The sequence below is a fragment of the Aquarana catesbeiana genome, linkage group LG07 (genome assembly GCF_042186555.1).
Source record: "Aquarana catesbeiana isolate 2022-GZ linkage group LG07, ASM4218655v1, whole genome shotgun sequence".
NCBI lineage: Eukaryota > Metazoa > Chordata > Amphibia > Anura > Ranidae > Aquarana > Aquarana catesbeiana.
The window spans coordinates 11,723,732-11,741,256 of NC_133330.1; the positions used below are offsets into that span (position 1 = coordinate 11,723,732).

Consider the following 17,525-nt stretch of genomic DNA (forward strand, 5'->3'; position numbering starts at 1 on the left):
GGTTAACTGTGTGCCTAACAATGTGTAACATTGTTCTGATTTTTTACTAAAAATCTATTTGTTCCTTTTGCCTGCTGTGCAGGGAGAAGAAACAAAGAGATCGTTCCCTCTGTACAGAGCCCTATGTTTGTCAGCACAGGGCTCTGGGATGTGATTGGACACAGCTGATTAGCAGGTACAGGCCATGAATCATTGGCTGGGACCTGCTGACAAAATTCCCCCAAAGTCGGTGGTGGTGGTGGTGGTGGGGATTGGGGAGATGGAGGGGGGTGGTGGGGGTGGGGCAGCGCGCTCAGTGTTCTCTGTACAGCACTGCGGTATATGTCAGAGCTATATAAATGTATAATAATAGTGTGTGACTATGGGGGACATTAGAGTGTCAGCTCCTCTGGTACAGAGAATGATGTGATTGGCTCAGTGTTCTCTGTACAGCACTGCGGTATATGCCAGAGCTATATAAATGTATAATAATAGTATGTGACTATGGGGGGACATTAGAGTGTAAGCTCCTCTGGTACAGGAGAATGATCAATACTGTCTGTAAAGTGATGAGGAATATATATGACAACATAATATACATAAAAAAGATAATTTATTGGTATTTTTATATTATTTTTTTTAACATTATAGAAAATACTGCAGACACAAGAACTTCAAAAACTTTCTGTCTGTCGACATCCATGGCAACCAATCGGCTTCTTTCATTGTTCAAACACTGTACGGAACAATAAAAAAGGATTCCCCCCACATTGGTGACTGAGGGGGGTGGGGCAGTTTTCCAGGTTGCAGTCCTGCAGCTCCCCCCTCCCAGCAGTGTCGAGGGTTCCGTTTCCTGAGCATTGAGCGTTCTCCATCCTCAGACCTCACTTCATACACACAATGATGTTCGGGTCGCTGTCCAGCCTCTCGTCTAACTCCCGATAGCTCATCCCTGCAGGAGAAAATGCTTTCATTATATTTCTGTAGCTCTTTATCTGCTGTTGGGGGCGCCATCCTGGGGGGGGGGGGGGGCGCTCTGTAGAGGAATCATTCTGGGGCCAATTTAGATGGGAGACAATTACCCTACCAGCATATCTAGCATATCTTTTGTATGAGGGAACCGGAGTACCCGGAGGAAACGGACACAAGCACAGAAAGAACAATGCAAACTCCAGGTGGATCGTGTCCTGACCAGGACTTGATCTGAGGATGAACCCTTTTACCTCCAAGGCTGGATGTAATAGGGCGGTGGCAACTACAGTGTGTGCAAATCTGACACCCCTGAATGTGTGGGTCCCCCCTACGTGTGCTCTCATTATGTTCTCCAGGCTCCGTACGTCCAGCATGGTGGGTGCGGCCAGGTAGAGGAGAGGGAGATCGATGAACATTCATTCGCTGATCTCCTCTTCCTACTAAAGATCCAGAAGCCATGTGTAAAACATCACTTCTGGATCCCCGGTGACACCTTCCCCAGTGGCAATCTGACCTCTATTGGCAGACAGGGGAGATTTTTTTTTTTTTTTTTTTTTTTTTTTAGTCTTTTAGTCCCCTCGATGTCTTATTAAAGAGAACCTGTCACCAAAAAAATAAACAAAAAAAAAACAAAAAAAACAATGTATCTCATAAGGGACTTTTTATCTCTTTGTAATGAAGGCTGGGAAAGAAGCTAATGACAATTGCGCGGTCGTGCTACACTGTACCCAAATTATATTTTTGTCATTTTCTTCACACAAATAGGGCTTTCTTCTGGTGGTATTTAATCACTGCCCCCAGTTTTACCCCCCCCCCACCTATATGTGCGCCATACAGAATGCCCCCCCCCGAGTACCTGTCTTGCAGCAGATCTCATCGTATGTGTGGCTCCCGGTGTACAGGCGGGCGGGGGGGCTCCTCTCATCACGGGACACTTTTACCGGATACTTCTGGAGTCTTCTGATCAGGTTCTTCATCAGACCGAACTGGATGAGTTTTCTGAGCACACAGGAGGACAGAGTGATAATAAACGGGACAATCCTCAACTCTGAGCTCTACAGGTCTGAAATCTGATCCACATTTAAAAAAAAAAAAAAAATGTACAATGCTGTCCTGGACACACATATTATACGGTTGGACTATCTGAACCTCCAGCCTCTCATCCTCTGTGGCCATGTCAGGTTCCTCCCTATACCAAGACTGTAACCTCGGCCCAAACTCCAATGATGTCACCATTTTGTAAAAAGCTTTATTCAAAACACAACCAGCTTACAGCCTGTCCCCACCTGAGAACCCCCCCCCCCCCCCGACACGTTTTACCCTACTGTAGAAATTAGAATTAAGCCCATTGGGGTGAAATGTACCAGAGATGGGTAGTTCTCAGTCATAGACATGCTGTACTCCAAGGGGTCTCCAAAATTGCCCCATCATTGGTATTATTGGGAAGAATAGTGCTCTATCATTGGTGTTATTGGGAGGAATAGTGCCCCATCATTGGTGTTATTGGGAGGAATAGTGCCCCATCATTGGTGTTATTGGGAGGAATAGTGCCCCATCATTGGTGTTATTGGGAGGAATAGTGCCCCATCATTGGTGTTATTGGGAGGAATAGTGCCCCATCATTGGTGTTATTGGGAGGAATAGTGCCCCATCATTGGTGTTATTGGGAGGAATAGTGCCCCATCATTGGTGTTATTGGGAGGAATAGTGCCCCATCATTGGTGTTATTGGGAGGAATAGTGCCCCATCATTGGTGTCAATGGGAGAAATAGTGCCCCATCATTGGTGTCAGTGGGAGGAATAGTGCCCCATCATTCGTTTAATTGGGAAGAATAGTACCCTATCATTGGTGTCAGTAGGAGGAATAGGGCCCCATCATTGATGTTATTAGCAGGAATAGTGCCCTATTATTGGTGTTCTTGGGAGGAATAGTGTCCTATCATTGGTGTCAGTGGGAAAAATCATACCCCATTGTTGGGGTCAATGAAAAGAATATTGCTCTATTGGCATCAGTGTCAGGAATTATTGTACCATTGTTGGTGTAGAAGGAATAGTGCCTTGTATCAGTGGGAGGAATAGTGTCCCAAGAGCCTGATAAAGGCAAACAAAGGGTGACATCCAGGCTCTTGGATGCAGTTTGCAAAACACTGCTGTATGCTATCTGTGGTTAAATAAAGTTTTTACAAAGTAGTGACGTCAGCGGAGTGCAAGCCGGGGTCTGTTCCAATCTTCTAATATGGCTCCACTTTCTGTGCTCCAAGAAGGACCTGATACACTTTCTTCCTCTGATGACGAGACACTGGAAGGCCACCTCTGCCCCGGCCATGAAGGAATGGAGTGCTGAACTGGCTTATCCACAACTGACGGCACAACACCATGACAGCTACTCTGAATACACTGCCACCCGGACCATCCGGTTCATCGCACTTTCCTTAGACACATTGAAGATGATAGTGAGAGGGTGTGCTCCCCTAGCCCAACAGCATCCTCCTTTACCTTCTTTTTTCTTTGTCTCTTATTTCTGCTTTCCACAGTCCTTGTTTGTACCTTGACTACAATGACTCAGATCAGAGGGTACTGAATTAAAATTCACAGGTCTGGTTACTAGTTAGATGGCATGTACCACCGACAAACAGGAGCCAGTCAAGTGAATAGGGTTGTGCCGTAAATTACATTGCCAATGCGTGCACGGCCCTTGCACGGGTGTATGCTGCAGCACTCCCATGTGAACAAGACCTAAGGCTGTCACAGCAAATCCACGCATGGCAAGAAATGGCATGCACTCATTGGCTAAGCTGGGGAGACTCCAAAGGTCTATCACCCAGTCAACAGTGTATTAAAGGCCCTGAAGAAGCACAGAAGAAATAATCTGCCCTGTAAAAATGGGAACAATGGTCCCAGGAGGGAGCTTAGGTCCTTACACCTTGACACTAGACTAAACAAAAAACTAAAAAAAACAACAGTGAACTGCCCTTAGCAGATGGGGGTTTGGCCTCTGGGCTGTTTTTCTTGTACCTACTCTGGCAGGTGGCTTTATAACCCAACAGTCAAGATCTTTATGACCTCCGCTGTGTCCCTCAATGAACGGAAGAGAAAGGTAATCTTATGGTATATAGGGAGTCCGAGAAGAAATATACAACACACACACACAAATAATACATTAGACATAAAGGGGAACTGACCGCTCATCCACTTTCTGCAGCTGCAGCGTATGCCGGGCGATGAGGTCGCGCACAGTAGTACCGGGACTGAGACCGCAGTATAACTGGAAGACGTCACGGAGACTCGGCCGCTTCAGACCTACGGAGAGGACAAGTACAGGATTTGTAGAGTTTGCCAGCTGGGAAACCTATTAAGGGCAAAATACTGATTAGACCTCTGGGCTACACTGACCACATCCAGAAGTCTTAGGCTGCATTCACACCAGAGCGTAGCGTCTTTGAGTGTTTTTTCTGCACGTTTTTTGGCGCATTTCTATACAGCATTTTTAAGCTTCGGCATTTTTTTTTTTAAAGCAAATAGAGAAAACAATCATCTGTTGCATCATTTGTTGCAAGTTTTTTTTAGCTATTATTATAATTTTTTTTTTTTTTTTAGGGTAAGCGGTTAGAATTAAGGTTAGGGTTAGGATTAGAGGTTAGAGTTATTTTTAAAAAAAAATTTTGTTAGGGTGTTAATTATACTCATACTAATGATAATAAATAAATGTAAACATAACACAAACAAATAAAAATAATCATAAATAAATAAAAAATACAATAAAATTAATACTATGTAATAAATAAATAACCCCTAACCCTTAAAAGAAACACCCTAACCCCCCAAAAAACTATAATAATAATAATAAATTACTCATTTAATTTTTTTGTTAGGGTTTGGGTGTTTATTATTATTACACTATATATATATTGCCAGCAGTTTACTTAGCACTTTACAATATAATGGGAGACTGTGTATTACAATACAAGAGGCTTAGGAGAGCCAGGCTCACAGGAGCTCACAATCTAAATGGGGGGAGGGGGGCACAAGTGATAGAAAAGGAAATAACTGAGGGGATGAGTTGACGTAGGAAGTAAAAGTTCAGTTGTTGGGTGGAGGAGGGATAGGCTTCCCTTAAAGGAGAAGTCCAACCTGAGTGTTTTAAAGGGAGGGGAGGAGGACACACTGACTGGAGTCCAGAGGAGGAATTGGCAGAGAGGGGAGGTGGCCAATGGAGGGAATGGCAGAGAGGGTTGGAGGATACTGAGTTGAGGCCAGAGGAGGGATTGGCGGGGGGGGGGGGGGGGGGACACACTGAACGGAGGCCAATGGAGGAATTGGCAGAGAGGGGAGGCCAATGGAGGAATTGGCAGAGGGGGTTGGATTCGCAATATTTGATGCAAGAGATAAATAGAGAGTTAATTAGTACAGGGGCGTAGATAAGGGGGGGGACTCCCCCAGAGAGTCCTGCCAAAATGGGAACCGTCGATGACCTAATAGCTTGGTGGTGTTGTTGGGTAAGAGGTCGCCAACTTTGAAAATGTTACTCAAGGAAAGGCAGCAAGATGCAGATGGGAGAGTGAGCAGGTTTGAGTAGTGAAGCAAAAGACAACTGGGCAGGGCTGACACCACTCGGCGCAGAGAAATGCTGTGCGTTTTCATCCCACAACAGAACGCAGGGTGCAATAGAAAGGTTTCTGTACTTGCAGGGATAAACCATGAGCAGATGTGTGTATTGCATTTTGTTTGGCCAGACATGACATCATATTTCCATATATAGATTAATAAGTGACATCACATACCCGGCTTGCTGACATAAGACACACATTCATCCTGCAGAGCCTTGTCATGGATGAGCTCCTGAACACGAGGCGTGGTGCAATATACGTTGGAATACTTAAACAAAAGAAGGAATGAAGGGACATAAATATAGTGAAAGGATGTGATCATCAGTAATATGAAACAAAAAAAATAAAAAATGTAAGTTTGTGCAGATCTGTTTTGATATTTGCATAACTCCTCCCCCTGCTTGCTTTAGGACTGGGGGTTCTAGAGAGGAGTACTGAGGCCGGGCGCTGGGATGTTTTCAGGAAGATGTGTACAGCCAGTGTTCTGTCATAATCTCCAACCTATCAAAAACTCCAACCGCTTGTACTGCGCATGCGCGGGCACAAGAGGGGCTTTCCTTTGCACGTCAGATTGCAACGTAAAAGGGAAACCTTGACTGAAAGCCATCAACTACACCAACTCCTCTTTGCCACCGCACCGCGCCTGCGCGGTCTTCGTGTAACACATGAAAATCATTCCATCTAATTCTCCAACTGTTATGGCAGCAGTCCGCATGCGCGGGAACACCAACATCCCCCGGCACATCTTCTGACCGTCTCACACTTATAAACCAAAAGGAGATACATGGAGAGTTAAGCAACAATACAGAGTTTTATCATATGAGATTCAAAGCAATGAACTGGGAAGATAATGTACAGAACAATGTATTTACAGAACTTTGTTCACCCTCCCCTACATATCCACACATTATTCTGTCTGTTATCTTCCCCGTTCAGGAGATGCGAGTCTTCCTGCACAATCTGAACGTACGATTGTCACGTAAAAGTCATCAAATAAACCAACTGATCTCACTGCCGCAGTGCGCCTGCGCATCCTGCATATCACATACTGAAAGAATGCAATCAAATACTCCAACTGCTGCGGTGGTGAGAGTGTAGTTGGTCTATGTGATGCCTCAGGCGCGCTGCGGCGGTGAGAGAGCAATTGCTCTATTTGATGGCTTTTATGTTGCAATCCGACATTAAGAAGAAAGCCCTTCTCGTGCCCGCGCTCGCGCATGCGCAATAAGAGCGGTTGGAGTTTTTGATAAGTTGGAGATTATGACAGAACACCGGCCCCTCCCACCCACCATGATCCGCCTGCATTGCATAGAGAAACACAGAGACCCAGCGATGACATCACAGGGACTGAAATAAGGTAATGAAAATGGAAAAAAAGTTTTTTTAAAGAAAAAAAGAAAAAACACATTTGTATGTTGACGGGGGAATCAAGAAGGCACTAGATCTATCTATCTATCTATCGATAGATAGATAGATAGATAGATAGATAGATAGATAATGTGTGTATATATATATATATATATAAAAACATAGAATAGAATTGCAAAAGATTCAATGTAACACAATAAAGGAAGATAAAGAATTCCTACCTGGAAAATGGACACTAATGTCACAACACCGTAATACCTGCAAACAAGGATTTTAAAAAAATTGTAAAGTACAGAACATCAAAATTAAAGTATTTTATTTCCAGATCCACATTTCCTATGGATGATCCCCCCTCCCCCCCCCCACTCACATGAGGTTCTGGATGGCGATCCGCACGAGGTTCAGCTCCACATCCGCCTCCGCCGAGATCTTCTGGATGTGACGGAACCCATCGATGTACGGGACAATCTAGACAAGGCAAATGTAAACCCCGAGGGGTGGGGGGAGGGGGGGGGTAAAGAATAATTTGTAGCTCTTCATACACAACACTCAGCTTCCCCATCCTGAGAAAGCTTCCATTTAAAGCAGAACTCTACCTTTACTCCCCCCCCCCCCCCCAACAACTGTAGCAAATCCTCTGCTGTGTTGAAATGGATTGCTATCAATTTCCTAAAAAAAAAAAAACAACATTCATCTCCTTATTATAAACCCTTTTAAAGCTGTCCAAAAGACTTCAATCATCATCAATCCCCTCTCCCCAAAAAAATAAAATCCATACCAGATCTTTATCCGAGCATCCAGAAGAGGAGAAAACAATATATTTTTTTTTTAATGTTTTTCTCGTCCCCCCCTTCCTGAACCAAACCAGGTCACATACCCTCAACAAAACAATATTTATTTATTATATATAGATATATATATATATCTATATATATATATATGTATATCTATCTATCTATATATAATTTTCTTTTTTAAAGACATGTAAATAGATTTTCTCTGCTGCAAGGCATTGCTGGCAAAAAAAAAAAAACAAAAAAAACAAAAACACATGAATGAAAATGGCATTGGGTCCCCCACACCACACCTTTTTTAATGCTCCTTTAGAAAAATATTTTTTTTTAAATATGGTTTGTATTGATACTGATATTGATGATGTATATATATATATATAAAAATTTTCAATGCCATTTTCATTCATGTTTTTTTTTTTGTTTTTTTGTTTTTTTTTTTGCCAACAATGCCTTGCAGCTGGGAAAATCTATTTACATGTCTATAAAAAGTTAAAAAAAAAAAAACCCCCAAAAAAACAGATTTGCCACTTTACAGGCACATTAAGGGGACCCCCCAGGCGCTATATTTAAAGGTTTTTTTTCATTTTTATTGTTTCACTTTAAGCATCATTAAAATCACTGGTCCTAAAAAAACAATACATTTAAAAAAAAAAAAAAAAAAAAAAAAAAAAAAATGTCCCCCATGTCAGTACCCGGCCCCCATACCCTTTTTTATGGCCAATAACTTGCATATAAGCCTTCAAAATGGGGACTTTTGGATTTTTCCCCAAGTTCGGGTCCCATAGACTCTAATGCCGCGTACACACGGTCGGACTTTTCATCTACAAAAGTCCAACGGACGCCGACGGACTAAAGCTGGCTGGTAATCCGATCGTGTGTGGGCTTCTCCGGACTTTCAGCAGACTTTTTTAGCCTCAAATCCGACGGACTTTAGATTTGAAACATGCTTCAAATCTTTACGTCGTAAGTACGACGGACCCCGAAATCCGCTCGTCTGTGTGCTAGTCCGACGGACAAAAACCCACGCTAGGGCAGCTATTGGCTACTGGCTATGAACTTCCTTATTTTAGTCCGGTGTACGTCATCACGTACGAATCCGTCGGACTTTTGTGTGGTCGTGTGTAGGCAAGTCCGTTCGTTAGAAAGTCTGCTGCAAGTCCGCCGAAAGTCCGCCGGAAGTCTGTCGGACAGGCTGTCGGACTTTTGTAGACGAAAAGTCCGACCGTGTGTACGCGGCATAATAGAGATCGTGGCTCGGGTCCAAACTTGTTCGGGGGTTTCTGGTGTGAACCAAGCAGGGGGGTTGTTCGGCCCATCGCTAGCTATTTGCTTCCTCCACCATCAGTAATTTTTGCCCCCTCTCATGTATGGACATGATTCTTCAGCCTGGCGTCAATCAGTGCACTGCTGTTTCTGAGTATTATATAAAAAGAACACATCCCCAGCATCCTTTTAAACATATATCCCTGCTGGTCAGATCCCTGACCCTGGGTGGTGCAGATTTTAGCTGTGCAACCTGCTAATCAGTTGCTTGAAAACACTCTAATATTATTATGTAATCAAGTAACTGATCAGCAGATTGCACAGCGAGATTGCCCAGCAGAAATGCACGTGTAAAGGGATACTGGGGATGTTCTTTCATATGCCAGCAGGAACACCCAGTGGTGACATCACTGGCCATCAAAAGAGGTATTTCATGAAAACAAAAATGATTTGATTAATAAACATGAAGTGCATGTTGAAAAGGAAAGGGGTTGGGGGGGGGGGGGGGGGGGGGGTTGGGGAGGGGAAGGTATTATAAGCATGCAATATACTTCAGCTTTAAAAGGGGACTCCGCATTATTCAACTCACTTGATCTATTCCCCTTTGCTCCTCCCCGGCAGGGTGAGGGGAGGGGGTGGAGGAGCTGGGCTGGCACAGACATAAATTAGACACTCCCAAAAGGGGAGGGGACTGTAATGCCCATAGGGAGGAGCTGGGTCGGCACAGACAGAAATGAGACACTCCCAGAAGGGGAGGGGACTGTAATGCCCATATGGAGGAGCTGGGCTGGCACAGACAAAAATTAGACACTCCCAGAAGGGGAGGGGACTGTAATGCCCATATGCTGCACATATGTGTCCATTGATGGCTGAGGTTTTGCGCTCCCAGCACAGTGACCGATCTGTCGAAGACATCTCATGGTCTGTGGTGATGATCAGGTGTTGGTGGGATGGGCTCCTGATCATGTGACCACTGAGACAGCCAATAACAGTGGCCAGGTGTTCAGACAGTTCCCCCCCCCCCCCCCCCCCAGACATAAAGACTCATTTAAGGGGACATTGGGGCTGGGCAGGAAGGACTGCTCTGTGTGCTTTTACCAGCAATTCTGGTGACAGGGTCTCTTTAAAGAGTAAGCAGCTCTGTATTCCAGGTCAGTACAATGGATCTCCCACTTACCTGCTGTGTGGTTAAATCCCATTGCGCATTGCAGAATTCTTCCTTGTCCTCTGTGAACACGGGAACATCGTATTCCTGGGCAGTAGGGGGCGCCGCGCGCAGCTCGATCACCTTCAGGTGCATGGTGTTACTTTCATCTATGGGATGAGAACATACAGCCATGAACACTTACCCATGTGGTTAGTGCTGGGACACCATCACCTAGAGCCCGGGGCGAACGTGCCAAATTGTCCCCCCCCCAGATGTATAGTTATGTGTCAGCAAAAATCCCGCCCCCCCCCCCATTAAAAAAAAATTGAGCACTAATCAGCATGCTAACCCCTAAGCATAAATCTCCCAATCCTCCCAGTACAAATCCAACCCCCTGCTGAAATCCCCCCCCCCACCCCCCAAAAAAAAAAAATCCTCTCCTAGCACAAAGCCTCTACTCCTCAAAATCCCCCCACAAAAAATCCCCTCTTAGAACAAATCCCACCTATCATATTACCTTTATATAACAAATCCCCCCAAATCACCACTTCTAGAACATCTGCCAAAATGTCCCCTCCTAGAACAATTCTTACCCCCTGCAGCCCCCCCCCCCCCCAATTCACCCTGCCAACACAAATTTACTCCCCCGGTCTCCTCTTGGTGCCCCTCCCCCCACCACACATGATACCACAGTGCCCAGGGCAGCCGCCCCTCCTGCCCACCCCTTATCCCAGCCCTGCCCCCGGCACAAGACCCAGCAAATGACACCATTAATACCTATGGGCAGCGAGCACTCCCCGGTGGTGTTCAGCTCCTTCCGCAGGTAGGTCATTATGGGCACCAACCTCTGCTTGCTGTCCTCATTAGAGATAAATCCAGACTCCAGCTGAAAGACAAGAAAAGAGGATCGAAGGAACGGATTATTCAAGGCAGACAGAGCAGCCCAATAGGGGACAACAGGGACAGAGCCGCCCAATAGGGGACAACAGGGACAGAGCCGCCCAACACGGACAGAGCCGCCCAATAGGGAAAAACAGGGACAGAGCCGTCCAATAGGAAACAACAGGGACAGAGCCGTCCAATAGGAAACAACAGGGACAGAGCCGTCCAATAGGGGACAACAGGGACAGAGCCGTCCAATAGGGGACAACAGGGACAGAGCCGTCCAATAGGGAACAACAGGGACAGAGCCGCCCAATAGGGAAAAACAGGGACAGAGCCGTCCAATAGGAAACAACAGGGACAGAGCCGTCCAATAGGGGACAACAGGGACAGAGCCGTCCAATAGGGGACAACAGGGACAGAGCCGCCCAACACGGACAGAGCCGCCCAATAGGGAAAAACAGGGACAGAGCCGTCCAATAGGAAACAACAGGGACAGAGCCGTCCAATAGGAAACAACAGGGACAGAGCCGTCCAATAGGGGACAACAGGGACAGAGCCGTCCAATAGGGAACAACAGGGACAGAGCCGTCCAATAGGGGACAACAGGGACAGAGCCGTCCAATAGGGGACAACAGGGACAGAGCCGTCCAATAGGGGACAACAGGGACAGAGCCGTCCAATAGGGGACAACAGGGACAGAGCCGTCCAATAGGGGACAACAGGGACAGAGCCGCCCAATAGGGGACAACAGGGACAGAGCCGCCCAATAGGGGACAACAGGGACAGAGCCGCCCAATAGGGGACAACGGGGACAGAGCCGCCCAATAGGGGACAACAGGGACAGAGCCGCCCAATAGGGGACAACAGGGACAAAGCCGCCCAATAGGGGACAACGGGGACAGAGCCGCCCAACAGGGACAGAGAAGTTGTTGAATGGTAATAGCTTGTGGCAAAGGCATCAGGGTGAGCCGCTAATGTCACAGCTTTGTTGATGCCGTGTGTGGCGGAAAAGCCTCTGGACACTAAATAGGCAAACCAGACCAGGCTTGTATAGGATAAAGCGGACATCCCGGAGTAGAATTACAGTAATAAGGAAAAAAAAACGTATATTCAGTCTCCCATTTCACAACTCAAGGCCAATTTACTAAAGCAGTAGAGAAAGCAGATTTAGAAAAATTGAAAATAACTTTTGAAATGATATTAACATCGTTTTTATGAGACCTTAGTGATAGGGGACAACAGGGACAGAGCCGTCCAATAGGAAACAACAGGGACAGAGCCGTCCAATAGGAAACAACAGGGACAGAGCCGCCCAATAGGAAACAACAGGGACAGAGCCGTCCAATAGGAAACAACAGGGACAGAGCCGTCCAATAGGAAACAACAGGGACAGAGCCGTCCAATAGGAAACAACAGGGACAGAGCCGCCCAATAGGAAACAACAGGGACAGAGCCGTCCAATAGGAAACAACAGGGACAGAGCCGTCCAATAGGAAACAACAGGGACAGAGCCGTCCAATAGGAAACAACAGGGACAGAGCCGTCCAATAGGAAACAACAGGGACAGAGCCGTCCAATAGGAAACAACAGGGACAGAGCCGTCCAATAGGGGACAACAGGGACAGAGCCGCCCAATAGGAAACAACAGGGACAGAGCCGCCCAATAGGGGACAACAGGGACAGAGCCGTCCAATAGGGGACAACGGGGACAGAGCCACACAATAGGGAAAAACAGGGACAGAGCCGCCCAACAGGGGACAACAGGGACAGAGCCGCACAACAGGGGACAACAGGGACAGAGCCGCACAACAGGGACAGAGCCGCACAATAGGGGACAACAGGGACAGAGCCGTCCAATAGGGGACAACAGGGACAGAGCCGTCCAATAGGGGACAACAGGGACAGAGCCGCACAATAGGGGACAACAGGAACAAAGCCGCCCAATAGGGAACAAAGAGGGACAGAGCCGCACAATAGGGGACAACAGGGACAGAGCCGTCCAATAGGGGACAACAGGGACAGAGCCGCACAATAGGGGACAACAGGGACAGAGCCGCACAATAGGGGACAACAGGAACAAAGCCGCCCAATAGGGAACAAAGAGGGACAGAGCCGCACAATAGGGGACAACAGGGACAGAGCCACACAATAGGGAACAAACAGGTACAGAGCCACGCAACAGGGACAGAGCTGTGCAACAGGGAACAGGGACAGAGCCGCATAATAGGGACAGAGTTTCTTCTTCCATGCAGCGAGGTCTACCACACATCTAAAAATGTGGCCATAGAAAGATACAAAGTAACTTTGATGTTTTGTTCCTCTGCAGTTCAAAGAGATGAGCGTCCGTCCGCATACCATTTAATGAACTCCTTCTTCCCCTTCTCCCCTTGACCATTATTTTCCTGACCATTTTGTTTGCGGATTTCTTTATTTTTCTGTTAGCCTTTAAAAACTTTTATTCATTTTGTTTGCTCTTTTTTTTTTTTTTTCAATTTCATATTAACCACTTCAACACCAGACACTTTCACCCCCTTCCTGCCCAGGCCAATTTTCATCTTTCAGCGCTGTCACACATTGAATGACCATTGCGCGGTCATACAACACTGTACACAAATAACATTTTTATCATTTATATTTTGAGAAAGTAAACATCTCTTGTAATATGAATAGGGCATGACAGGCCCTCTTTATGGAGAGTTCTGGGGTCTATAAGACACCAAATCTCTCCTCTACCAGCCTTGCAAACTGTAAGCCGGTGAGAGCGCCCCCCCCCACACCGCCTCTTCTGAAAGTGATCCACCGGCCAATTAGCCGCTCAGATCGCTTTCATGGAAAAAGAGAATCGCCAGCTGAAAAAAAAATTAAAAATACCGGGTTTATGGACGATAGCTTTATCCACAACCTGATAAACCACTTGCAAGCCGCAAAGTGTAATATATATATATATATATATATATATATATATATATATATATCGGTCGGCAAATGCAATGACAACGTTTTTGCTGAGTAAACAGGTATATGACGGAATTTGTTCTGCTCCATATGGGGTGTACGGGGGTGACGGGGTTACTCCAATCAATATCATTGTATTCCATGATCCAGCTTTGTATCGGCCACTTCTAACACTCACCTCAAGTGTCTTCAGGTACCCGGCCAGCTTCTTCACGATGGGCTCCAGGGCGCACGTCTTGGCCCGCGCATCGCACACAAAGCCCAGGTTGAAGAGCAGCGCATTGCGGCTATACTTCTTGTGCTCGATACACACCGGGCAGCCAATCAGCTTCTTGTCCATGGCGGTCCTGCAAAACAGAACGTTGGCTAAACAAAAACACCCGTGTGAGCAGCCTCTGGCGGAAGCTGCCATTCTCTGACTGCTGGACTCCTCATGGATTAGAAGGGGAGGAGATGATAAACACGAAGTTCCAGGTTCTCAGTAATCCTGGAGACCAGGAGATCCATTTTAGAGCTCGCTGGCCCTTTAATTACTATATATTTGGAGAAGATTCATTTAAAGCGGGGGTCCACCTATCTATCGTTTTTTTTTTTTTTTTGAGTTAATTCGCAAACTTTTTTCTCAGCATTACATACTCACATATTGTGTGTAATATGTCCGCCTGTGTCAGATTTCATCGGAAAGAATAACTTATATTATTCACTGCAGGCGGTTTCCATCTTCATTTTGGGCATTTGAAGCCCACAAGCATTTATTTCCTGGATGTGGTGAATGCTGTGCTCCCAGCATTCACCGCTCATTCCCGCACATGCTCAGTGGCATCCTGGGAAGCCTGAGACTAGCTCCCAGGAGTCTGGGAGAGGCTAGAAACACGTCTACTCCCACGGGAGGAGAACCAGGAAGTGCAAAGAAGAATAGAAAAATAAAAGGTAATTACGGCGATTTAAATTTTTTTAAATGGCATGTCAGCATCTAGGCAAGGAAGAGAATACATACAGATATTGTTCAAAATTTGGGTGGAACCCCGCTTTAAATACATTTTAAGTAACAATGTAACATCTTTTCTTCCATCAGTAACTGGAGAAGTGGCGCTCGGTGTAATCAGCTATGTACTCCGCATACTCACACTGTGATGAGTTTGTTCTGCAGTTCTGGTTTGGTGATGATGTACACCTGAACCGTGTCAAAGAGCTCCCGCGATATGTATTCCTCCGGTACCTGCCGAGAGAAACACAGTTCATTCATTATTTACCATAGTTTGTGTCTCTGCCCCTCCCACAACGATGCGATTTCCTGCAGTACTTTGTGTCTCTGCCCCTCCCACAACGCTGAGATTTCCTGCAGTAGTTTGTGTCTCTGTCCCTCCCACAATGGAGAGATTTCCTGCAGTAGTTTGTGTCTCTGTCCCTCCCACAATGGGGAGATTTCCTGCAGTAGTTTGTGTCTCTGCCCCTCCCACAATGGAGAGATTTCCTGCAGTAGTTTGTGTCTCTGCCCCTCCCACAATGGAGAGATTTCCTGCAGTAGTTTGTGTCTCTGCCCCTCCCACAATGGTGAGATTTCCCTGCAGTAGTTTGTGTCTCTGCCCCTCCCACAATGGGGAGATTTCCTGCAGTAGTTTGTGTCTCTGTCCCTCCCACAATGGTGAGATTTCCTGCAGTAGTTTGTGTCTCTGCCCCTCCCACAATGGGGAGATTTCCTGCAGTAGTTTGCGTCTCTGCCCCTCCCACAATACTGAGATTTCCTGCAGTAGTTTGTGTCTCTGCCCCTCCCACAATGGTGAGATTCTGGATTCCCTGCCTTGGCACATGAGCTAGCACTCCAGCCAGTACACAGTAGAGAAGTATTAGTTCTGGAAGGATCTGACCTCATTATCCCTCCCCCGTCCTCACCTGGTAGCTGATTTTCGGGCCGAGAGTCGGGTGGAACTCGCTGAAGAATATACATTCGATGTTGCGGCTGGACATCACTGCAAGAGGAGACACAATGTTATCATTACTTTCATCCTATGTTACATCTCAGTGATGCGGATCTCCTGCAGCTTCTTTGCAGCCACTTCCTGCCATCGGTCCCTTCCTGTTATAGGGTGACAACACTCTGTCCCTTTCTCTCAATTGCTTTGCTGTGTTGTCACCCTGTCCTGGGCTTCCAATGGAGACTATAATAGGTCATTTCATCACCCACTGCACATCAGGAAACCCGCCCTGAGGAATGCCATGCAGCCATCACCGGAGTTCATGTAGACAGGACACCCCCCCCCCCCAACCATCATTCCAAGACACTGATGGGGATCTAACCCTTCTCTACTCCCCCCACAGCTGGAATCCTCTGACATTACATACATTGAGGAGCTGAGCACAAATCACAATGAAACACATTCAAGAAGTCCCACCAACAGGACCCCACACACAGGAAGTCCTGTCAAAGTTGTGCTGGTTGTCACCTCCACTGCTCCATGACAGCCAATCAAATGAAGCCTGCGGTAGCATGCCAGAGCACCCTGGAGGAGGGGCTGTATATAGAGGTGGTGAGGGGCTCCCTCCATTATTATGCAGACATTCAGGTAGAGCCCCCCCCCACCCCCACTTTAATCCCCTTCCCAGCTCCTCCCACTGTGGCCCCCAAAGGCTCTGTGAGGCGTAAGGAAGGCCCCCTCCCATCACCATCGTCAGGCACTTCCTGTTATAGTGTGACAACACTCTGCCCTGTCTCTGCCTGACTGAGCTGTTGTCACACGGGCTTCTGATGGAGGTTCGGCACACATTGCACAGATATGGCCCTTTGTCACCCGCCCTGAGGAATGCCGTGCAGCCATCACTGGGGCGGGTGTAGACAGGGCCCTGAAACTATCACATTGGAAACCTGGGTGACAACACAGCAAAGCAATTGTGAGACGGGGACAGAGTGTTGTCACCCTAAAACAGGAAGTGCCGGAACCAGGACCAAATGGACCAAATGTCTGCCACAGATCAGCCCCTGCAGAACACACACTGTATACTATATACTGTACACTGAAGACTATATACTGTGTACTATATACTGTACACTGTATACTATACACCGTGTACTATACACTATATACTGTATACTATACACTGTGTTTCTATATACTATACACTATATACTATACACTGTGTACTATACACTATATACTATACACTATACTCTGTGTACTATATACTATACACTGTGTACTATACACTATATACTATACACTATACTCTGTGTACTATATACTATACACTGTGTACTATACACTATATACTATACACTATACTCTGTGTACTATATACTATACACTGTGTACTATACACTATATACTATACACTATACTCTGTGTACTATATACTGTATACTATATACTCACTCATAGGGCTCTGCAGGCTCTCCTTACAGCGGTCAGATCCGGAGATCCTCCTTACAATGAAGATAAAAAGTATAGAGATACAATGTTTTTCTTCCAGGGTCACATTATCTCTTTCTGCGTTCCAAGCCTCTCTCTCGCTCCTTCATTAACGCCCCCCAAATTCTAATTGGTTACGCGTCTCGCTTTG

At 46.3% G+C, this 17,525-nt stretch overlaps 1 protein-coding gene across 1 annotated transcript; it reads right to left on the reverse strand.

The window, feature by feature from the left end:
• Positions 1 to 575: 575 nt before the first annotated feature.
• Positions 576 to 17,469, reverse strand: NPRL2 (NPR2 like, GATOR1 complex subunit). Its single transcript, XM_073591593.1, has 12 exons — positions 17,339 to 17,469; positions 15,864 to 15,940; positions 15,098 to 15,189; positions 14,149 to 14,317; positions 10,908 to 11,016; positions 10,161 to 10,297; positions 7,297 to 7,394; positions 7,148 to 7,184; positions 5,733 to 5,826; positions 4,134 to 4,251; positions 1,808 to 1,950; positions 576 to 931 (listed from the first exon to the last, which is right to left on the reverse strand). The coding sequence occupies exons 1-12, from the start codon at positions 17,340 to 17,342 to the stop codon at positions 864 to 866; spliced, it is 1,146 nt and encodes a 381-aa protein (XP_073447694.1). The 5' UTR covers positions 17,343 to 17,469; the 3' UTR covers positions 576 to 863.
• Positions 17,470 to 17,525: the final 56 nt, after the last annotated feature.

Bases quoted from the DNA above. Each gene is read 5' to 3' on its own strand.
- NPRL2 (XM_073591593.1), bottom strand. The intron at 15,190-15,863 runs GTGAGGACGGGG...TTCTCTCGGCAG, and splicing joins GCCCGAAAATCAGCTACCAG to GTACCGGAGGAATACATATC. The intron at 7,185-7,296 runs GTGAGTGGGGGG...CCTTGTTTGCAG, and splicing joins ATCGCCATCCAGAACCTCAT to GTATTACGGTGTTGTGACAT.